Source organism: Bubalus bubalis, chromosome 4, assembly GCF_019923935.1.
Source record: "Bubalus bubalis isolate 160015118507 breed Murrah chromosome 4, NDDB_SH_1, whole genome shotgun sequence".
NCBI classification, from domain to species: domain Eukaryota; kingdom Metazoa; phylum Chordata; class Mammalia; order Artiodactyla; family Bovidae; genus Bubalus; species Bubalus bubalis.
Window position 1 is genome coordinate 132,945,464 of NC_059160.1, and position 22,369 is coordinate 132,967,832.

The 22,369-nt window shown below is 39.8% G+C and overlaps 1 protein-coding gene across 9 annotated transcripts in view; it reads left to right on the top strand.

The window, feature by feature from the left end:
* The window catches only part of CSGALNACT2 (chondroitin sulfate N-acetylgalactosaminyltransferase 2), a 40,915-nt gene that overhangs the window by 13,930 nt on the left and 4,616 nt on the right, over positions 1-22,369 (top strand). For 5 of the 9 annotated variants that reach the window (XR_006550747.2, XR_006550748.2, XR_006550746.2 and 2 more), the window contains exons 7-9: positions 5,755-5,836; positions 16,517-16,605; positions 21,938-22,125. Coding sequence is in view for 3 of the 9 variants with exons in the window: in XM_025284569.3 (XP_025140354.3) it covers positions 5,755-5,836; positions 12,761-13,053 (375 nt within the window). In the remaining 6 variants the exon portion in view is untranslated. Of the gene's footprint in view, positions 1-5,754; positions 5,841-12,760; positions 15,948-16,516; positions 16,606-21,937; positions 22,126-22,369 lie in introns of those variants that run through there. The other 4 variants (XM_025284569.3, XM_025284570.3, XR_003109031.3 and 1 more) reach the window with 3 other exon arrangements.

The following is a 22,369-nucleotide window of genomic DNA, read 5'->3' on the forward strand; positions in this document are numbered from 1 at the left end:
CAACATATAAGAATGAAGAGCTAATATTCTTGTCTGGTTTGAGAGAATGTGGACAAAGAATGTTTTGAAGTAGATTCATTCTAGATGTTGTATAGATAAATAAGTTTAAGTGCTTCCACTTCAAATTCTAGTTTCACCACTTTGTAACCATTGCAAGTTATTTAACCTATTTAAGCTTCATTCTCCTTAAAAAGCATAAGACAAAAGTTTCCTCTCTGTAATGTTTAAAGATACATTAGAAAGTAAGTAGGAAATACACCAAACAGAAAAAAAGAGGTAAAAGACATCTGATAATAATTCATAGTAAACAGTTTGAAATAGTCATTCTTCACAAGAATGAGTTAAAACAACAGGTGATAATTTTTTTCTGCTGTTAAAGCACTTTTTTAAAAAACACATGAGTGAGGCTGGCAGGGTAGAGCCTCTTCCATCCCTGCAGTGGTGTGGGAATGCAGGTACACTTCCTGGTTTGAGAGTTGTCAGGTAGGATCATCCCTCTGATCCAGTAATTTCCACAGCAGGAGTCTCTCCTGAGGAAATAATCAGAGGTGTAGAGTAGCAGTATGCAGAACATTGACAACATTCAAAGCAAGTAGAACTCTAATAATGATAAGTTGAATTATAGAATATACTGTGGTGAATGTTATGTGTCAAGAGATTGTTCATGAAATGGAAATAAATACAACTGCATAAATGTAGAAGTAAATGTAAGGTTAAAAAATGGAGGATGGTATATATATATGTTAGATATTTTAATACTATAATATCTAGTATTTTTATGTACGTTTTTCTTTGTGCAAGGTACTGTTCTGTTTTTTATACATGTTAATTCATTTAATCCTGTAACAACCTCTCAGGTAGGCACTGTTATTACCTGCATTTTATAAATGAAGAGAGAGCTAGGCATGAATGGGTGCCCCTCCCCCAGTGCACAGCTCACCAAGGTGGGGCCAGGAGCCCGGGCAATGTTGGCTCCATAGTCTCCACTGTGTTCTATTAATTCATTAAATAGTGAGTGTCCATTCTGTGCCAGCCATTATTCACCACTGGAACCCTAAGATCCATACAAATGTGGTTATTATTCATAAGAATCTTTAGTCTTGCAGGAAGAGACAGAAAATAAAATCAGTTCTCAAATAACCAGCAGATAATTAAAAGGGGCTGAGTTGTGAAGAAGGATGAGATCATTTCTGTGCTGTTTGGTCAGAAAGGCCTCTCCGAGATGAGGCTGTTGGAGGGCCATCTGAATGACAGGAAGGAACCTGCCCCACAGTGACTGGGGAAGGCGGTTTCAGACAGAAAGATAGCTAGTGGATTTCCTAAGGTGACTGGAGCACAGTGGGTGAGGGAGCACAAAGGCCAGGTCATGGAGAGCCTGTTTATACCCCTGTGAGTGGTTTGAATTTATGCTAAGGGTGATAGACAGCCTTGGGAGCTTTGATTCTGTGGAGAATGAATTGTGTGTGGCTCCAGCTGCAAGTAGCCAGTTAGGCTTTTGCAGTAGATCGAGGAGGTGCTGTGGCTTGGGCAAGGGTGGTAATTGTGTAGAGAGGTTTAGGTATGATTTAGAAACAGCACTTGCTGTTGGATTAGAATGTGGGGAGTGAGGGAGAGACAGGAGTGGCAAGAGGAGAGAACAGGACTTCAGTTTGAGCTTGGTAGGTGCATATTTCTTATTAGTGGCCTGAGGGAATGTGTCAGGGTTGGCAGGGGATTCATGAACCTGTTGTTTGTGAGGGGCTGAGAGCTGGAGATGTAGCTTATGTGTGGATAGCTGCATCCCCCACTTGCTTAGGAGAAAAATAAGAGTAAAAACAATCAGGGATTATGGATAATATGAGTTTCCTTCTACTTTCCTTCATGAAAATGTGCCAATTTAAAAATCAAAGCCAATGACTCTTTCCCCCAAGGCTGATATTTGAAGAATTTTCATAATATTTATTAAATCAGAATTGGCATAGGGTAGAAATGTCAGAGTAGATGTTTTAATACTTTGCACCAGGATTATATGTATTTTATATTTTTGAAGAGATAAGAATATTAGAGCCTAATCTTGGTTTTGCCACAGAAGTTATACCTCTATAAGTTTGTTTATTCGTTTAAATATTTATTGAAAGCCTGTGCTGTGCCTTGCATTGTTCCAGGTGCTAGAGATATAGAAGTGATTAAAATTAGCAAAAGGTCCTGCCCTCAGGAAGTTTTACATTCTACTAGAGGCAGGAGCCGGAGAAGGCAATGGCACCCCACTCCAGTACTCTTTCCTGGAAAATCCCATGGACGGAGGAGCCTAGTGGGCTGTGGTCCATGGGGTCGCTAGGAGTCGGACATGACTGAGCGACTTCACTTTCACTTTTCACTTTCATGCATTGGAGAAGGCAACGGCAACCCTCTCCAGTGTTCTTGCCTGGAGAATCCCAGGGATGGGGGAGCCTGGTGGGCTGCCGTCTATGGGGTTGCACAGAGTTGGACACGACTGAAGCAACTTAGCAGCAGAAGCAGGAGAGAAGAAGCCTTCCCCACCCCCAAACCTCCCAAATGGAATAGGAAAGTTTGTGTTTCATTTATTAGCTTCTACTTCAGCCAGATCCTCAGTACTGCCTGGGTCATTCTGTTTTCCAGTTGGTTCTCATTCTGCACAGCAACTTTTTCAGACTGTCCCCTGAAACTTTCAACTCCCCTAACTCTTCTCAAAAGTTACTGCCTCTACAGACCTATATATTCTTATATTCCTGCTTTCTGTAAGAATTTCCACATGGTTGCCCTATAGATTACTCAAATTCATTATGTCCAGAACGTTGCTCCATGTCATTCCTCCTGGGATGACCCTTTCCTGGGGTTCCCACTCTTGGGGAGATAACCATCACGTACCCTTTGTCAGGATGGCAGTCTGTGGTCCAACCTCCTGCCTAGTTTTGTAGGGCCCAGGAGTTAAGAATGGTTGAAAAATATTTTCAAAAGGATAATATTTCATGACATAGGAAAATTTCATAAAATTCACATTTCAGTGGCCTTAAATAGAGTGTTTTGGAATACAGCATATTTATTTAACTATTGTGAATGACTGCTTTCACTCTACACTGGCAAAGTTGAGACAGATTCTGTGTTCTTCAGAGCCTAAAATATATACTATCTAGTTTTTATCAACGTTTCCTGAGACCTGCTCTACATTCATGGGCACCGATACCTCTGACTCCAGTATTTAAATGCATCATTTTTCACCCACAGTGCTCTCTCCCACCTCAGGCCTTTGCACAAACTGTTGTCTTGCCTGAAACTGTCTCCCAGCATATCTTCTTTTACTTGATTAACTCTTGCTTCTCTCTCAGATCCCAGCTCTCACTTCATTTCTTGGAGGAAGCTGTCTCAGAATGCTGCAATTTGGGTGAGGGATCAGTCTCTCTGCTTTCTGTCACCCTCCTCACAGCCATATCCTCACTTCCCTCCATATCTGACTAGACTCCATGGTCAGTCATGAGCTGCAGCCTCCTCTCTGCTATACACTCACCTCCTTCATCCCTCACTCCTTCCAGTGTTTTCTCTTAGAACCCCAGCCTAGTTAAGGGCACCGCTGTCAACCAGGCCGCTGAGCCGCAGAAGGTAGAGAGTGAGAAACACACTCCCGCTGCACAGCACAACTTTAAATACTTGACCACAGGCTTCTGGATCTCAGGCTGCCTCTGCGCTTTGTCCTCTAGTCCAGTCGCACTGTCCTTACGCCTCCCAGCAACCCTCACCACTTCTCACTCCACGTACCCTGCTTCCTGTTTCACTTAGGAAGGAGCAGCAGTCAAGTGTTCACTTCCTTATTCTCCTGTCATGAGACCCATGGGCCTCACTGGCCCTGTCACATCCTCAGCCTCTCTCTCTCCAGTCCCAGTGGAGGAACTACCCACGTCCCTTGCTAAGGCCAGCTCGTCCTTCTGTAGTGAACTAGATAGAGCTCATTCCTGATGTCTACACAAGGACATCCCTCCAGCTTTCTTCACTCTCTCATGTCCTAACATTTTGCCTCTTTTGGATCATCGCCATTAGCCTACAAAAATACTGTAATACCACTTAGGTCTGAAAAATGTTTCTTGACCTGGGGCCACGTTCTTTTTGCCCTTGTTTTCTGAGCTCTTGCCACAGTCATTTCTTTACTGTTGACCACTCCAGATGTGCTCCTACCTCAGAGCCGTGGTACGTGCTCCTGGCATGATCTCCAGATATTTGCATAGTTCATTCCCTGATTTCACTAGGGTCTCTGCCCAAACTTACCTCCTCAGGCCTTTTGTGGCTGTTATATCTAAAATAGGCCTTCTGTTTTGCTCTGTCTTTGGCCTACGGCATCTTTCTTCCTAACATGTGTCACCATCTGAGACCTATATTTATTTATTTGCTATTTTTCCATCAAATGGAGGCTCTGTGGTAGCAGAGACTCGGTCACCTCTGTTCATGGCTGGGTCCCCACTGAATTGTGAATTTTAAAAGGCAGTCTGTCAAGCTTCAACCTTTACTTGATTCTACATGCCCAATATCATCAAAGCCCTGATTTTTTTGTTTCTGTGCTTGGACTTCAGTGGTGACTATTCCATTTTAAAGCTGGCTTCCCTCATGGTGGGAAAAAACTGCAGCAGTTCCAGACTTCATATTTACACGCTATGCCAGAGGCTGACAAACTTACTCTGTTAAGAGCCACATAGGGAATATTTTAGGTTTTGCAGGCCGTAAATCCCTGTTGCAACTATTCAGCTCTGTCATTGTACCATGAAAACACCCACAGACAATTCATAAACAAATGAGTGTGCCTGTGTTACAGTAAAATGATGTACAAAGCCAGTAGCTGGCCGGATGTAGCCTGGAAGCTATAGTTGGCTTACTCCTGCCCTGCAGTATCCAAGGGGAGCAAGCGTCTTTTCTAGTATCTCTCTCAGAAGAATGAGGGGGCTCTCTGTTTTCCACAGTTCCCAACAAGCGTCCTATTTTAGCGTGTTGGCCTGAACATTATCTAGGAATTCCCTGTAGCTCAAACAGTAAAGAATCTGCCTGTGATGCAGGAGACCATGGCTCGATCCCTGAGTTGGGAAGATCCTCTGGAGAAGGGAATGGCAATCCACTCCAGTATTCTTGCCTGGAGAATTCCATGGACAGAGAAGCCTGACAGGCTACATTCATGGGGTTGATTATCTAATGCCTGTTAGTGAAGTAGTTCGTGAGTGACTGGGATGAGACTGTCTCCTTGGTGGAGAGTGCTCGCAGTCCAGTCTGATGCTGCTAGTGGAAGGAGCGTCCCTGAAGCTCATGGGCTGCATGGGGCCAGGTAATTACCTGAGCAAAACTGTACACAGTTAGGAATGGGGGTAGGGGAATGGATGCTGGCCATGCATCAAATAAGGTCTGCTGTGTAGAAGTGATTGGTGTATTACAGTATGTGCTTCCAGCACTGGTGTCCTCCTAAAATAGAATGTAAGCCCCCTGAGATCAGGCATCACATTCTTTGATTATTAGTAACCTCAGCTCAAACCTCATACAAGACTTGAATCAGATTAAGTTGAAGGCAGTTAAGAATCCTATGCTCATGGGGATTACTATACTTTTGTTGGTTTTTATAAGGATTTAATAATATAAAGCCATGTGATCCCATTATCAATCACATAAATGATTCCTTTTTTACAGAAAAAATTATTTGGAAAATGTTTTAATTTGTTTCATCATTGATTGAAACTACTTCTGGTTTTTGAGGGATTAAATTGAGTTTTGTTTTTTAAATTTAAGGTTCACAAAAAGGATTCTGGCTTTTGGCGAGATTTTGGATTTGGAATGACTTGTCAGTACCAATCAGATTTCCTGACCATTGGTAAGTATACCTTACATTTAAGATAGGACTTTAGGTGTTTACTATAATATCTTAAGATGTTTTTCTAAAAGGTCTGAGATTTGAATGTTTTCCTAATAAATTTTGAATATCTGAGATTAGCTGAAGAGTCAGGAAATACGAAAGACAAAATAAGTTTATTATTAGAGTCTTTGACTAGAAAAATGAGGTCATAAAGATAAAATACCCGTCTTTGCAGTTGTTTCTAGTACTGTAACAAAAGGTCTGTACCTAACTTTGGTGTTGTAATCACAGATTGTTACAGCTAGAAGTAATGTTGGATTATCTAGCTCAAGGGCTTTCATATTTTTTTATTTAGAGAGGAAACCACCTTTATTTGTCTTTTGAACATAATGCAGAATTTCAGTATCTAAAACAAATGGGGGGAAAAAAATCGCTGTCTCTAGCTGTGGTTGTAGTTGGAGTAAGGGACTTAGAATCACTGCCTTCGTCATCCACTCCCCTAAACCAAGTTGACCATGAAGAATCTGGTCTAAGCTACCTGCCGAATCCCACCATGTCTTACCCAGCAAAAATAAAGCATCAGAGCATAGTTTAAGGAAGCAAGCTGAAACCTGATTTATTCGTTCCATGTTTCCTGATTCACTCAGGGGCTCCCTTTCCACTGCATATTGTTGTTCAGTTGCCAAGTCACGTCCAACCCTGCATCCCTGTGGACTACAGCATGCCAGGCTTCCCTCTCCCTCACCATCTCCCTGAGTTTGCCCACGTTCATGTCCATTGCATTGGTGATGCCATCCAGCCAGCTCATCCTCTGGCACCCTCTTCTCCTCCTGCCTTCGATCTTTCCCAGCATCAGGGTCTTTTCCAGTGAGTTGGCTGTTCGCATCAGGTGGCCAAAGTATTAGAGCTTCAGCTTCAGCATCAGTACTTCCAGTGAGTGAGTATTCAGGGTTGATTTCCTTTAAGATTAACTAGTTTGATCTCCTTGCTGTCCAAGGAACTCTTAAGAGTCTTTTCCAGCACCACAGTTCGAGAGCATCAGTTCTTTGGTGCTCTGCCTTCTTTATGCTTCAGCTCTCACAACCATATGTGACTACTGGAAAGGCTATATGGACCTTTGTCGGCAAAGTGATGTCTTTTCTTTTTAACATATGTCTAGGTTTGTCATAGCTTTCCTGCCAAGAAGCGATTGTCTTCTAATTTCATGGCTGCAGTAACCATCCACATTGATTTTAGAGCCCAAGAAGAAGAAATCTGTCACTGCTTCCACATTTTCCCCTTCTATTTGCCATGAAGTGATGGGGTTGGATGCTGTGATCTTAGATTTTTAATATTTAGTTTTAAACTGGCTTTTTCACTGTCCTACTTAACCCTCATCAAGAGGTACTTTAGTTCTGCTTCAGTTTCTGCCATTAGAGTGGTATCATCTGTATATCTGAGGCTGTTGATACTTCTTCCGGCAATCTTGGTTCCAGCTTGTAACTCAGCCAGCCCAGCATTTCTCATGATGTGTTCTGTGTATAAGTTAAGTAAACAGGGTGACAATAAACAGCCTTGTCATACTCTTGCAGTCTTGCACCAATCAGTTGTTCCATACAGAATTCTACTTGTTGCTTCTTGACTGGCATACAGGTTTCTCAGGAGACAGGTAAGATGATCTGGTATTCCTATCTCTTTAAAAAGTTTTCCGCAGTTTGTTATAATCCACACAGTCAAAGGCTTTAGCGTCGTCAACGAAACAGAGGTATATGTTTTTCTGGAATTCCCTTGCTTTCTCTATGATCCAGCAAATGTTGGCAAGTTGATCTCTGTTTCCTCTGCCTTTTCTAAACCCAGCTTGGATGTCTGGAAGTTCTTGTTCACATAATGCTGAAGCCTAGCCTGAAGGATTTTGAGCATGACTTTACTAGCATAGGAGATGAGTGCAATTGTCCAGTGGTCTGAACAATATTTAGTACTGCCCTTCTTGGGAATTAGGATGAGGATTGACCTTTTACAGTCCTGTGGCCACTGCTGGGTTTTCCAAATTTGCTGACATATTGAGTACAGCACTTTGGTAGCATCATTTAGGATTTTAAATAGCTCTGTTGGAATTCCATCACCTCCACTAGCTTTATTGACAGCAGGGCTTCCTAAGGCCCACTTGACTTCACACTCCAGAATGTCTGGCTCTGGGTGTATAGCCACACCATCGTGGTTATTGTTGTCATCAAGATCTTTTTTATACAATTATTCTGTGTATTCTTTCTATCTCTTTTTGATCTCTTCTACTTCTATTAGGTCTTTACTGTTTCTGTCCTTTATTGTACCCATCTTTGGATGAATGTTCCTTTGATATTTTCAGTTTTCTTGACAAAATCTCTAGTCTTTCCCCTTCTGTTGTTTTCCTCTATTTCTTTGCATTGTTCATTGAAGAAAGCCTTCTTGTCTCCTTGCTTTTCTCTGGAACTCTACGTTTAGTTGGGTGTACCTTTCCCTTTCTTCCTTGTTTTTCACTTCTCTTCTTTCTTCAGCTAGTTGTAAAACCTCCTCAGACAACCAGTTGGCCTTCTTGCTCTTCTTTTTCTTTGGGATGGTTTTGTTCACTGCCTCCTGTGCAATATTACGGAGGCAATGTGCAATATCCGTACTTCTTCAGGCACTCTGTTTACTAGATCTAATCCTTTGAATCTGTTCGTCACCTCCACTATATATGCATAGGGGATTTGATTTAAGTTTTACCTGGTTGGCCTGATGGTTTTCCCTGCTTTCTTAAGTTTAAGCCTGAATTTTGCACTGAGAAGCTGATGTATTTTTAATAGAATACATAAATATATGTCCATTTTACCTTCATTTTTATAGTCAGCCATTTGCTCTGGAAATTCCTCCACTTTGTCTTTTTATCTCTGTAACGAATGATGGAAAATCAGCAAATAGTAATAAAAAGACTATTAAGTGAAACTAATAAGTTTTCCCCCTGATTTCTTGCTTAATAAAATAGTAAGGATCCATCATCACCTCTGATCTGTGTTATTTCTCACCGCTCCTTTCTCTTTCCCTTCATATTCCTATCAGATGCATATTGGTGCAGTTAATGGTGTTCCACATTTCTCTGAGACATGTTCATTTTTCTTCATCCATTTCCTCTTGTCTTCGTGTAACATAATCTCAATTGATCTGTCTTCAGGTTCTCTGATTCTTTTTGTTCAGATCTACTTGTTGAGCTGCTCTAGTGACTTTGTCGTTTGAGTTATGGTGCTTTTTAACTCCAGAATTTCTCTTATTAAAAATATGTAATTTCTGTCTCTTTATAATGTTCTCTACTTGATGAGACATTGTCATCTTTCTGTTAGTTCTTTAAGCATGATTTCTCTTAATTCTTTGAACATATTTATAATGGTTGTTTCGAAATCTTTGCTAAAACTGACATCTGGTCCCTCTCATAGGCAGTTTCTGTTGTCTGCTTCTCTTTTGATATATAGGTCACAGTTTTGTTTCTTTCAATACCTTTCTTTTTGAAAATGAGACTTTTTAAGTTATATATTGTGTGGATTCTAGATATTAATTTCCCCTGCCTCCAGGGTTGTTTTACCTTTACTTGTTTATTAACTGACTCTGCTTTACTATTTTAGTGAACTGTGGCTCCCCATCCTCCATCTCATGTCACTTCTCATGTCACTCATCAGGGCATGTGTACAGTCATCCTGGGATGACCTTGGATTGAGTGAATATCTTTTTCACTGTCTCCTCCCATGCCTCTGTTGGTGTCACACCCGGCTATTAGGCTGCATTAATTTGCTCACAGGACAGTGCTCTGGGACATAGATTGCTCCAGTCTGAACAGATGAAACTAAACCCTTTTGAAAGTGTTAGTCGCTCAGCTCAGTGTCTGACTGTCTGTGACCCCATGGACTGTAGCTCACCAGTCTCCTCTGTCCATGGAATTCTCCAGGCAAGAATACTGGAGGGGTTTGCCATTCCATCCTCCAGGGGATCTTCCTGACCCAGGGATTGAACCCAGGTCTTCTTCATTGCAGGCACATTCTTTACCATTTGAGCCACAGAGAAGCTCTTAAACCCTTTTGTAGGGTAGTTTTGGAGGCAAGTTTTTGAGGTTTGTTTGGACCCCAGGATGGCTCTTAGCTGTTTCTCTTCCTTCCTCTCTGGTAAACTGGGTGGCCTACATTTTAGCTTGTTCTAATGGGCTACCAGCCACCTCTTAATTGTTCATCACCAAATCTCCAATATTTACAGGAGCCCCTTTAGGCCTTAATTTCTGTACACTTTCTTTCAGATAAAGTCAATTCCTTTGGGAAGAGCTCTGGAGTATTTGTCCTTATGGACTCCCTCTTCCCCTAAAAAGCTCTGAGTCTCTGCTTGAGACCTGGGGGTGGAGATGGTGGCACAGTTCTCTGAGAGGAACACCCCTGCCTTCTGATCAGAATATTAGGTGGGAGCCGAAGGGCCCGTCTCCCTCTTCAGTTCAGTTTAGTCGCTCTGTCATGTCCAGCTCTTTGCGACCCTATGGACTGCAGCATGCCAGGCCTCCCTGTCCATCACCAAGTCCCTCTCCCTCGTGGAGAGCCTCTGTCCTGTGAATGTGGGCTGAGGGAGACAGGGAGCCCCCGCCCCTCAGCAGCACTTGTTTGCAATTTCGCCTCTTTCATTTGGAGCTTGTATTCCTTTCCCTCTTTCCTTCTGGCTGTCCCATTATACACACGTTATACCTTGGGTAGTTGTCCCATAGTTCTTGGGTATTTCTGTTCTGTTCTTTTCTTTTTTCCCCCACCTCCAGTCTTCTTTCTCTTTGCTTTTCAGTCTTAGAAGTTTCTATTCATGTGTCCTCAAGTTTAGAGATCTTTCCTCAGTCAAGTGCAGTCTCCTAGTGAGCCCTGCAAAGGCATTCTTCATTTCGTTACTGTTTTTTATCTTTAACATTTCTTTTGATTCATTCTTAGACTCTATCTCTGCTTCATTGCCCATCAGTTCTTGCATATTGTCTTTTTCCATTACAGCCCTTAGTGTATTAATCATAGTTGTTTTAAATTCACAGTCCTTTAGTTCCAACATCCCTGCCATATCTGAGTTTGGTTCTGATGCTCTTTCTCTTCAATATTTTTTGACCTTCAGTTTGCCTAATTTTTTTTTTCATAGCTGAACATGATGTACTGGGTAAAGAAGACTGAGGTAAATAGGCCTTCAGTGATGTGATGGTAAGGCGTGGGAGAAGAGAAAGTGTTCTATAGTCCTATGATAAGGTCTCAGTCCTTTCTTTAGCGATCCTGTGAGTCTGGACCATGAATTTTGCAGTCATTTTTCAGACACTGCCCCCAATCTTAGGTAGGACAGGATGGCTAGAGTGGACTAGTTGACTATATCCTTTCCCCCAGATAGGTTAGGCTCTGGCAGGATAGTTTTTCCTGAGGGTAGACCTTGTTAAGAACAAAAAACACCCTGGCATATTTCAGAATGGTTACTTTCCCCTTCCTGAAAGCACTGCGGGATTTTTCTGCAGTCTTCACCATGAGAACCTGGTAAACCTAGAGATAAAACTCACAAAAGTGTATGGGCCCCTCTGGCGTTTTCAACTCTTAGATTTTTCCACTGAGCCTCTGGCAGTTCATCAGTTCAAACTTTCCTACCCCTGTACTGGTTCCCCTGGAGATTTCTTCTAGTCTGTTTCTTCTCTAACAGTAATAGTTGTGATTCTGTCTTACACACCTATCTATCTCTTCAGATTAGGGAAGAGCAGTTTGCCCTGTGACTTTATTTCTCTGAGGGATCTGAGAAGAGTTGAGTTTTCAGTTTGTTCAACTTTTTATTTGTTGGAAGGATGGAGTGAAGGTCTGTCTGTACATGCTGGACAGAAATGGGAAGTCCTCTATTTATTTTCACTGTCTACACCATCTCTAATATTTGAGGAACTTATTCATATCTACAAGTAAGAAAAGCCAAGATATACCAAACATAGCATTTATTAAAGCTGTGATTATTTAAAATAATACTTTTCAGAGATCTCAGGATTCTTGTCATCCTGTAAGTATGAAATTAAGTGACATAGAATTATTTGATAAAAAGACATCATTTGGAAACCTAGATTTTAATTGAAGAATTAATTTTTTCTCCATCTTTCAGAATCTTTTCTAGCTCTTCAAAAAAAAACTCAAAATAGTTTGTATTCTCCATGCTTCTTTAAAGTTAGTTCAGCCTAAACCAACTTAAAAATAGTGTGAACTTGATCTCCTGTGCTCTAGGTAAGGCTGTAAGTGACATTTAACGTTGCCAAGTCTACTTGATTCTCTTTAATTGAGCAGCACATGACCATTTCTTCAGGATGCTTTCCTCACTTGACTGACACTTTCTCCAGAATTCTCTCCTTCCTCTGAGGCTGCCTCAGTCTCTTTTGCTGACTTTCTCTGCCTGTTTGCCCTCTAGATATTTGGCATTTCTTAGCAGTTAGACCTGGGCCCTGTTTTCCTTGTAAACTTGATTAGTAATTTCACCCACTAATGTGGCTTTAAATCATCTGTGTGTCCATTCTCAATTTTATGTGTCCCACTCGGCCCATTTCTTCTGTTTTCCACTCTGGAAAATTTTCTGTGACCCAGAAAAACTTGGATCTCAAAGGATAGTAGGAAAACACCATAAAACATTAATGGTGGTGATATTATGGGTGATTTAGGTTTCCTTCTCCTTTATTTGACTTTCTAGACATTTTCTATAAAACTGAAGTTGGCAAAGTATTCTCAAATATTTAATCTTATTTTGATACTCAACAACATACCCTTGACCTTCCAGCTATCAGCTGATAACTGTATTTCTAAGCCAAGATGTCAGTCCTCTACTTCAGGTGTCTTTAGATTGTACATGTCATCTCATCTGAAGTAGAATGTTTAAATCTTTATCAGGTTTGACTGTGCTCTGCCAGGCAGCTATTTAATAGTATGAGTTTTGATCCTGCAGGTGGATTTGACATGGAAGTAAAAGGTTGGGGTGGAGAAGATGTTCATCTGTATCGAAAATACTTACACAGTGACCTGATTGTGATTCGGACTCCGGTTCCTGGTCTTTTCCACCTCTGGCATGAGAAGCGCTGTGCTGATGAGTTGACCCCTGAGCAGTACCGCATGTGCATCCAGTCCAAAGCCATGAATGAGGCCTCACACTCGCACCTGGGAATGCTGGTCTTCAGGGAGGAGATAGAGACGCATCTTCACAAACAGGCATACAGGACAAATAGCGAAGCTGTGGGTTAATGTGATCGTTGACACATTCATCTGAACCACAAACCAGCACTATTTGTTTAGCCTTAATTCCAATTCCAGATGCAGTGCCTCTTTCAGGAAGACATGCTTTTGTGTTCTTGCTGATGTTACTTCAGCAGTTTAACTTGGTGTGAGAAGAAAAAGCAGCGTTGCAATGCACAGTCTCTTTTTCTGAGCATACCTCACTATGGATCATTGACAAATCAAAATCTGGTATTTGTTCTAAGAGTAGTCTTGAGTTAATTTCTGCCTGGCTTCATGTGCTGATGTGTATCCTGGTTGCATCTGGGCTGAGGGGTGGAATGTGTTGTGCTCAAGGTAGGTTGGAGCATCCTGTTCCTTTAGAGAAGATGGAGTGTTATGGATGGAGTGTGTCAGCAAGGGTTCTTCACCTGCTGACCACTGAGTCAACCTGCTTGGTTTTAAGTGAAGATCTTTGGTCATTTGCTTAAAAAATCCTTTTTCACTGAAGCGAAGGATAACTAAATGACATATCTAAAATTCCCAACTAATGAAGAGGAGGCAGAGATAAAAATTCCTCAGCTTTGCCTAGCCCCCTGAATGTCTATTTTTAAACAAATGTGTAATAATAGAAAATACTAAGGATAGAATCTATGACTTGATTAAAACTATAATGTGTTACTAATTTATCATCGTGTTCAGGATTAGGATTCAGAGTTGCTATAGGCTGTTCTGAACAAACAAATAAATAAGGAAACACCTTAAACGTAACAGTTAATTATGCTGGAGTCCAGGACACTAGGGGTGTCTGGGAACATCAGTTTACATGAGCCAGGGCTCTAGCAGGGCCCTGTGGTTCAGAATAGATGAACATAGCATAGTGTTGTGTGTTTTTTGCTTTGTGTTGTCTCATTTAGCATGGATCCATATGTTTGTATTACCCTTCTTGTCTTACATGTTAATTATGCTACATCTGTATTTACATTATTATAATACTTTGAGTTGAGGGGAAGTTTCACTGAGAGGAGAAAACCAAACAATTTAGTGAGGTATGCCATAAGATCATACTGATTCAAGGAAAGGGGCAGAGCAGAACATTGTCTAAATGGAAATCTGAATTATAGAGTATTTTAGGGAAATATATAACTTGCAGATAGAATGATATTTTAATTGAGGTATAAATTATATTAATGAGACAAGATGAGTAAGCAGTTATATTCAGATAGGACTGTACTGTGCTGTTTATCACACATGGATCTTTTGCCATAGGGTCAATCGCTATATCCACAAATTGGAGATGTGGTGAAAGGCATGCATAGATTTTTGAACTTTTGGCTTTTAAAAGGGACCTATATGGAATTCTTTCTATTGTATATAAAACCCTGAAAATTCATGGAAGACAAATCATTATTCTTTTTGCTGCGTATATCATATCATCTGAAATATTATAAGTCCCAAACTTCTTGGTGCTACATGAATTCAATTTTACAATAACTCTTACTGAATATTCTTTTAAGTATTAAGTTGGGATAGCATTTAGGCTTGGTTTTTTAAGATGTGTAAAATGTTCTCTGCAAAATTGTTCAGGTCATTGTCTCCTTTTATATACAGTTATTTATTGTAAAGACCAGTGAATTAAGATATTTAAAGTGAGAGAACCTAATTATTTACAGAAGTGAGTTGTAGCTTGTTTTTTGACAGAACCAAATGAATTTTTTCTTTTTTTATAAAACAAGCTTTTAATTTAAAGATGGAAGCTAAGCGATGGAAACATTACTATGTTTTTGATAGTAAGAGGTACCAATAAAGTATTTTATTACCAAAAGTTAAATGAAAATGTGATAAGCTAATTTCTTTCTGTTGAAAAGTATCAAATACAGAAAATTGCATGACATGTAATTGTGTGCTGTAAAGAACAGTGACGCCAACACCAGTGTAGCAGCTATTCAGAGTAGAAGCTCGAACTTCGTTGGTGAAAGGTCTCTGTGTGCACTTTCTTAATCACATACCTTCACTCTGTCCATATTAGTCACTATCCTGATGATTTTTGTGACAATTTTTCACTTATTTTTCCTCACTGTTTTCCCAACCATGTATGTATATCTACACAATAGACTATTTTGTCTGTTTTGAATTAATATGTGTATTATTTCATCATATATTCTCTAACCGTGGTTTTTTTTTGTTGTTCACTCACGTTAATCTCAAAATTAATTCATTTTAATTACTGATTAGTATTCCACTAAATGAATATACTGCAATATTCTTTCTGCTCTTTACAGATATTGGATCACTCAGTTTTTTTGTTGTTTGTTTCCTTATTTGCTTTTGCTGTCACAAGCAATGTTGCCATGAATATCGCTGTGCGTGTCTCTTACAAGCATTTGAGAACTTCTGTAGGAGTAATGATGCTAAGTCACCAGTGTGTGTATATTCAACTTACTTCCCAAAGTGGACCACTTCCAGCCCTGTAAGAGATTCACTTTGCATCCCTGGCAATACTTAATTATGTCAGACTTTTTAATTCTTGCTAATCTAGTGGGCTTTAGGCATGAATCGTAGTTATAATTTTCATTTCCAGTCTTTTTGCCATTATTTTAAATTCATAGGAATTTTTCAAATATTCTGAGTACCAATTCTTACTGGTTAAATGTTTGCAAATATCTTCCCTGGGATGTGGCTTGTCCTTTCCCATTCTTGATGGTACTTTTTGATGAATAAAAATTAATGTGTTTAGTTAATCTTTTTTCCTTTATGTATTATTTTTATTATTAATTTTTGACATCATAATGGAGAAAAGTATCTTAAAGCTGTTGTTCTGTATTATCTTCTGAATACCTCATACATGGCTTTGTTCTTAAGGATTGTCATGGTTATTTGTAACCTTTATACTTTTCATAAAAGTTTTAGAATAAGCTTGTTAAGTTTCATGAAAACTTTTGTGAATTTTTATTAGAATCTCATTGAATCTATAAGATCACTTTGGGGAAAAAGTACATTTTATCATACAGAGCCCTCCAGTCCTTGAACATGATATTATCTATTTTGGTCTTTATTATCTTCAGTTAAGTTTTGTACTTTTTCACACAGTGGATTTTTTTAAAGCTTTTTTTCCTAGATAGTTTGCATTTTTTATGCTACTGTAAATATCTTTTGTTTTTCTTTTTCTTTTAAATTTTTTGCTGAGATTTAGAAATCAAACTGATTTGTGTTAATTTTTGTGTTCAGTAACCTTGCCAAACACAATTTTTTTTTTCCCCCCACACCAGCACGTGGGATCTTAGTTTCCTGACCAGGGCTCAAACCCATGCCTCCTGGAATGAAGGAGTGCAGTTGTAACCACTAGACCACCAGTCAAGTCCCAAACAATTCTAATATTGTATTTCTAGTTGGCATTTTTTCTGTTACACAATTATATATCTATGAGTAATAGAGAAGTTTTGTTTCTTTTCAATTTCTGTATATTTTTCTTCTTTTTAACTGTGCTTGTTAGGATTTGTTTTGCAGTGTTGATTGGAAGTGGTAATAGTGGACTTCCTGCCCATATTTCTGATTTCAAGGGAGACATTTGCAGTTTCATCAGTAAGTATGGTATTTTTTTTAATAAATACCCTTTATTAAGTTAATAAAGTTACCTTCTGTTACCACTTGACAAGTTTTTATCATGCTTGAAAGCATTTGTTAAATATTTTTACTATATCTTTTGAGATGATTATATGATTTTTCCCATCTTAAATATGTTCAATTGATATAATTTTCTGAAGTACCCTTGCATTCCTGGGGTAAACACCAATCTGTCCTGATACATGATCCTTACACAATGCTGGATTCGGTTTACATGCATATACAAACATTTGTTTGCATATCTGTATATATTTGTGTACGGGTGTTGTATATATAAGTGCTTTTTTCGGGTGTTTTTCATCTGTGTTCATGAATAAGATTGCCTATATATTGTACATCCTTTCTCATTCTTGGGCTTTTCTATAAAGGTTTTGCTCACTTATAAACTAAGTTACAGGTGTTCCTTTGTACTCTGTTTCTAGAAAAGTTTTGTATGACCATAATTATTTCTTCCTTAGAATATTTGACAAAACTTCTGAAAGCTACCTGAGCCTGAACCTTTTTTCTACACAGGAAAATCTCTGATCATGAGCTCAATTTATTTAATGACTATAGAACTGTTCAGATTTTCTGTTTCTTCTAGAGTCAGTTTTGATTGAGTTATTTTAGGTAAGGTGCTATTTGTTAGGAATTTATACGTATAAACTTGAAATTTTAGATGAAACATACAAAGCTGTTTGCCATTTCCTCTTGTTATCTGTGTAATATGTATGGGATCAATCATGATAACCCTTTTATTCTTGATATTATTTGTGCTTTTCGTTTTTCTTAAATAGTCTTACCAGGTGTTGTCAAATTTTTCTCAGTCCTTCCAAATAACTGAACCCCTACCAGCCACATATGAGAGATCTTGTTGCCTCATATCGTCCCCACAAATATTTTCAACATTTTAAATTCAGACTCTTTAATTTCTGTTGAATGTGTACAGTTATTTAATTTTTATTTTAGCTTATCATTAGGAAAATGATGTTGAGTATCTTTTCAGATGCATATTGGCCATTTGAATATCTTATTTGTGAAATGCCTATTCCATTTTTCTGCCCTTTTTTCTTTTATGGGCTTTTTTTTTTTTTAATTGATGTATAGGAGTTACTTCTGTACTGTGGATATGAGTATTTTGTCAGATTTATATATTGCAAATATCTTCTGTCAGGCAGGGGACTGGTCTTCATTCTCTTAATATTACCTGTTAATAAGCAGAAGTTGTTAGTAATAAAGTCCAGTTTATCCAGTTTCTTTTATGGCTAGTGATTTTGGTGTCCAATTTTAAAAACCTTTGCCTACTCCAAAGATTAAATGTTCATGTTTTCTTTTAAGTGCTTTATTGATTGTGTTTCGTATTTAGATCTGTGATTCATATGGAAATAATTTTCATGTAGTAGAGTCAAGATTCATCCTTTAGAATTTCTTTTGGTGAAGGCATTATGCCAGACTCTATTTTAGTTTATAAATATCTTTATCTCATTTAAGAAATATTTTTGAAGGGTTTAGAATTCTAGGTTGAGAAATTTTTTAGCATGGTCAACTCTAATAATATATTCATCTATTTGACCAGGAAAAGTGAGTTTACTCAGGAATAGCCAGAGGAATTGCAGTTCAGAATAAGTGAACTACAGTGGGCCATAGGCAAATCAGAGAACAAGAAAAGGAAACTTGCTTCTATATGGTAAAATGGGGAATTGGGAGGAACTGTATTAACTGAAGGCGATGGCACCCCACTCCAGTACTCTTGCCTGGAAAATCCCATGGACTGAGGAGCCTGGTGGGCTGCAGTCCATGGGCACGCGAAGAGTCAGACACGACTGAGCGACTTCACTTTGACTTTTCACTTTCTTGCATTGGAGAAGGAAATGGCAACCCACTCCAGTGTTCTTGCCTGGAGAATCCCAGGGACGGGGGAGCCTGGTGGGCTGCCGTCTATGGGGTCGCACAGAGTCGGACACGACTGAAGTGACTTAGCAGTAGCAGTATTAACCGAAACATTCATTGGAGGAAGCTGGGAGTTCATTCTAGTTGGTGGGCTTCTGTACTCTCTGAAGAAAAAGAAGTTTTCTCTCTTCCTGGTTGGTGATAAAGCAGGCAACACCTTCCTGTGATGGAGATGTTTGCTGCCTTTCTTGCTGTTTGGAGTAATTGATGATGCGTAGCTGGGTATGAGAACTCCCCCTCCTGGCCTGTTCCAACTCTAGCTGAGGATTCTTTAATTCCACAACACACTGATGTTATGATTCCACTGTCTTCTGCCTTCAGTTATTTCTGTTGTGAAATAAGCTATCAGCTTAACAGTTGACACGCCATTAAAGGTAATCAACCTTTTTTTCCTCTGGCTGTCTTTAAAATCTCTTCTCTATCTCTATTCTGGATCACTATGATACATCTGTATGCAGATTTTTTTTTCCCTTCTGATCCTGCTTGAGAATCTTTGGGCTAATTGGATTGTCTTTTGTCAATTCTGAAAGATTCTCAGCTATTACATTTGCATTGTCTCTGCCTCATTCTTTTTCCTTCTGTAACTCTAATAACATATGTTAAGTCTGTTTCATATTTTCCAACCTTTGCCTTTCTGTGTTACATTCCAGTTATTTATCCAGGATTTTGTCCAAGTAGATTTGGACAAAAACAGAGCATCTGCATAAGTAGGTAATTTATACAGAATTTATCCAAATAGAGCATCTAGAAATGAAAATTTTTTAAGTCTAGTAGGTGGATTTAATGGTATATTAGACACAGCTAAGGAGAGACGTTTCCAACTAGAATATAGATCAGAACTTTTGCTTCCACTGGGTAACTTAGGGACAATACCAGTTCAGGGCCATGTTAAACTAAATTCTGAGCTTGAAGTTTTTTTGACCAGTGTGATTTGTGCTGTTAAACTTTGTGAAACTCACTTATTTGTGGTTGTCAATTATCAGGGGTAAATTCTCCCCATTCCCATGGAGTGCTGAGGTTCAAAACAGGCAGTCTTCCTTAGCATCTTGGTGGGATTGGAGTAGGAGTGTTTTATTTCAAGTTCACTGTTATGCTGAGGGATGGCTCTTTGATATGTCAGCTTTATGGCCTAAGATCTCCTATTGACCCTTCTTGAGCAGGCTCTGGACTTTCTTCTCTGACCCCCTTGTGGACTGAAAATTAAAGCTATGAGTTTCTGCCTTTACTTGGATGTTAAAGTTTTGCATAGGTTTATCAGTCAATTTCAGTAGGTGAGCATTTAAGCACTCATCTCACACACTAGCAAAGTAATGCTCAAAATTCTCCAAGCCAGGCTTCAGCAGTATGTGAACCATGAACTCTAGATGTTCAAGCTGAAGTTAGAAAAGGCAGAGGAACCAGAGATCAAATTGCTATCATCAAAAAAGCAAGAGAGTTCCAGAAAAACATCTATTTCTGCTTTATTGACTCTGCCAAAGCCTTTGACTGTGTGGATCACAACAAACTGTGGGAAATTCTGAAAGAGATGGGAATACCAGACCACCTAACCTGCCTCCTGAGAAATCTGTATGCAGGTCAAGAAGCAGCAGTTAGAACTGGACATGGAACAACAGACTGTTTCCAGATTGGGAAAGGAGTACGTCAAGGCTGTATATTGTCACCCTGCTTCTTTAACATATATGCAGAGTACATCATGACAAATGCTGGGCTGGATGAAGCACAAGCTGGAATCAAGATTGCTGGGAGAAATATCAATAACCTCAGATATGCAGATGATACCACCCTTATAGCAGAAAGCAAAGAAAAACTAAAGAGCCTCTTGAGGAGGATGTAAGAGGAGAGTGAAAAAGCTGGCTTAAAGCTCAACATTCAGAAAACGAAGATCATAGCATCCAGTCCCATCACTTCATGGCAAATAGATGGGGAAACGGTGGAAACAGTGACAGATTTTTTCTTGGACTCCAAAATCACTGCAGATGGTGACTACAGCCATGAAATTAAAAGACACTTGCTCCTTGGAAGAAAAGTTATGACCAACCTAGACAGCATATTAAAAAGCAGAGAGACGTTACTTTGCCAACAAAGGTCTGTCTAGTCAAAGCTATTGTTTTTCCAGTAGTCATGTATGGATACGAGAGTTAGACTATAAAGAAAGCTGAGCGCAGAAGAATTGATGCTTTTGAACTGTGGTGTTGGAGAAGACTCTTGAGAGTCCCTTGGACAGCCAGGATATCCAACCAGTCCATCCTAAAGGAAATCAGTCCTGAATAGTCTGTGGAAGGACTGATGCTGAAGCTGAAACTCCCAATACTTTGGCCACCTGATGCGAAGAACTGACTCATTTGAAAAGACCCTAATGCTCGGAAAGATTGAAGGTTGGAGGAGAAGGGTACGACGGAAGAAGATGAGATGGTTGGATGGCATCACAACTCAATGGACATGAGTTTGAGTGAACCCTGGGAGTTGGTGATGGACAAGGAGGCCTGGCGTGCTGCAGTCTATGTGGTTGCAAAGAGTCAGACACAACTGAGCGACTGAACTGAACTGAAGCATTTAGGTCTTTCATGCTGTCAGAAAAGGGCAGGTGCTTAACTCTCTTATATTCTTTTTTCTCCCATTTTTAAAATTTTTTAAATGGAGGATTTGTTGTTGTCAGTTGCTAAGTCATGTCCGACTCTGCGACTTTTAAAAGCAAGCTTCTCTGTCCATGGGATTTCCTAGGCAAGGATACTGGAGTGGGTTGTCTATTCCTTCTCCAGGGGATTTTCCTAGACCAGGGATTGAACCTGCGTCTCCTGCATTGGCAGGCAGATTCTTTACCACTGAGTCACCAGGGAAGCCCTAATTGGATAATTGCTTTATAATGCTGTGTCATTGTTTTTGCTGTACAACAGAATGAATCAGCTATATGTATACGTGTATCCCCTCCTTTCGCCTCCCTCCTGCCCACCCCCACACCAGCCCTCCAGGTCATCACAGAGCACTGAGCTCTCTCCCTGTGCTACACAGTCGCTTCCTGCGAGCTGTCTGTTAGACACAAGGCAGTGTATACATATCAGTGCTGCTCTCTCAAGTCGTCCCACCCTCTGCTTTCCCTGCTGTGTCCACAGCTCTGTTCTCTATGTCAGACTTGCAAATTTGCCCATCAGTATCATTTTTCTAGATTCCATATATATGTGTTAATATACAATATTTCTTTTTCTGACTGACTTCACTCTGTATGACAAACTCTAGGTTCATCCACATAACTACAAATGACCCAATATTGTTCCTTTTTATGGCTAAGTAATATTCCATTGTATATATGTACCACAACTTCTTTATGCATCTGTTGATGGATATTTTCTTTTATTCTTGACAGCATTATTCCCTTAACATTGTTGCTGTAGATCCATACCTGAGTCTCCCATTGTTGCTCCTGCTGGGTGGGGACCAACACCTTGAGAAACACTGCCTGGAGGGCACCACCCCATGTGTGAAGGACAGTGCCGTGGCTCGCCGAGCCAGCTCGCCTCCCACTGCCAGCTCAAGCTCCAAGATGCAGACCAGGTGAGGTGCAGCTCCTTCTTCAGGTGAGGTATGTAGTAACTTCCAAGACTGAGTATACCAAGAAAGTAAGGATGCCATTGAGTGGAAAGACCTAAAAAGTGTTTTCATTGATCCAAAACTCACTTAGGAATCCTCACAGGGGTCCTCATTTGCTCCACAAACACGCAAGCCCCTATCGCATGCTGTCCATTCCACAAGGCACTTGGAGGGGCAACAGGTGATGAGGTCCCCCAGGCCTTGCCTC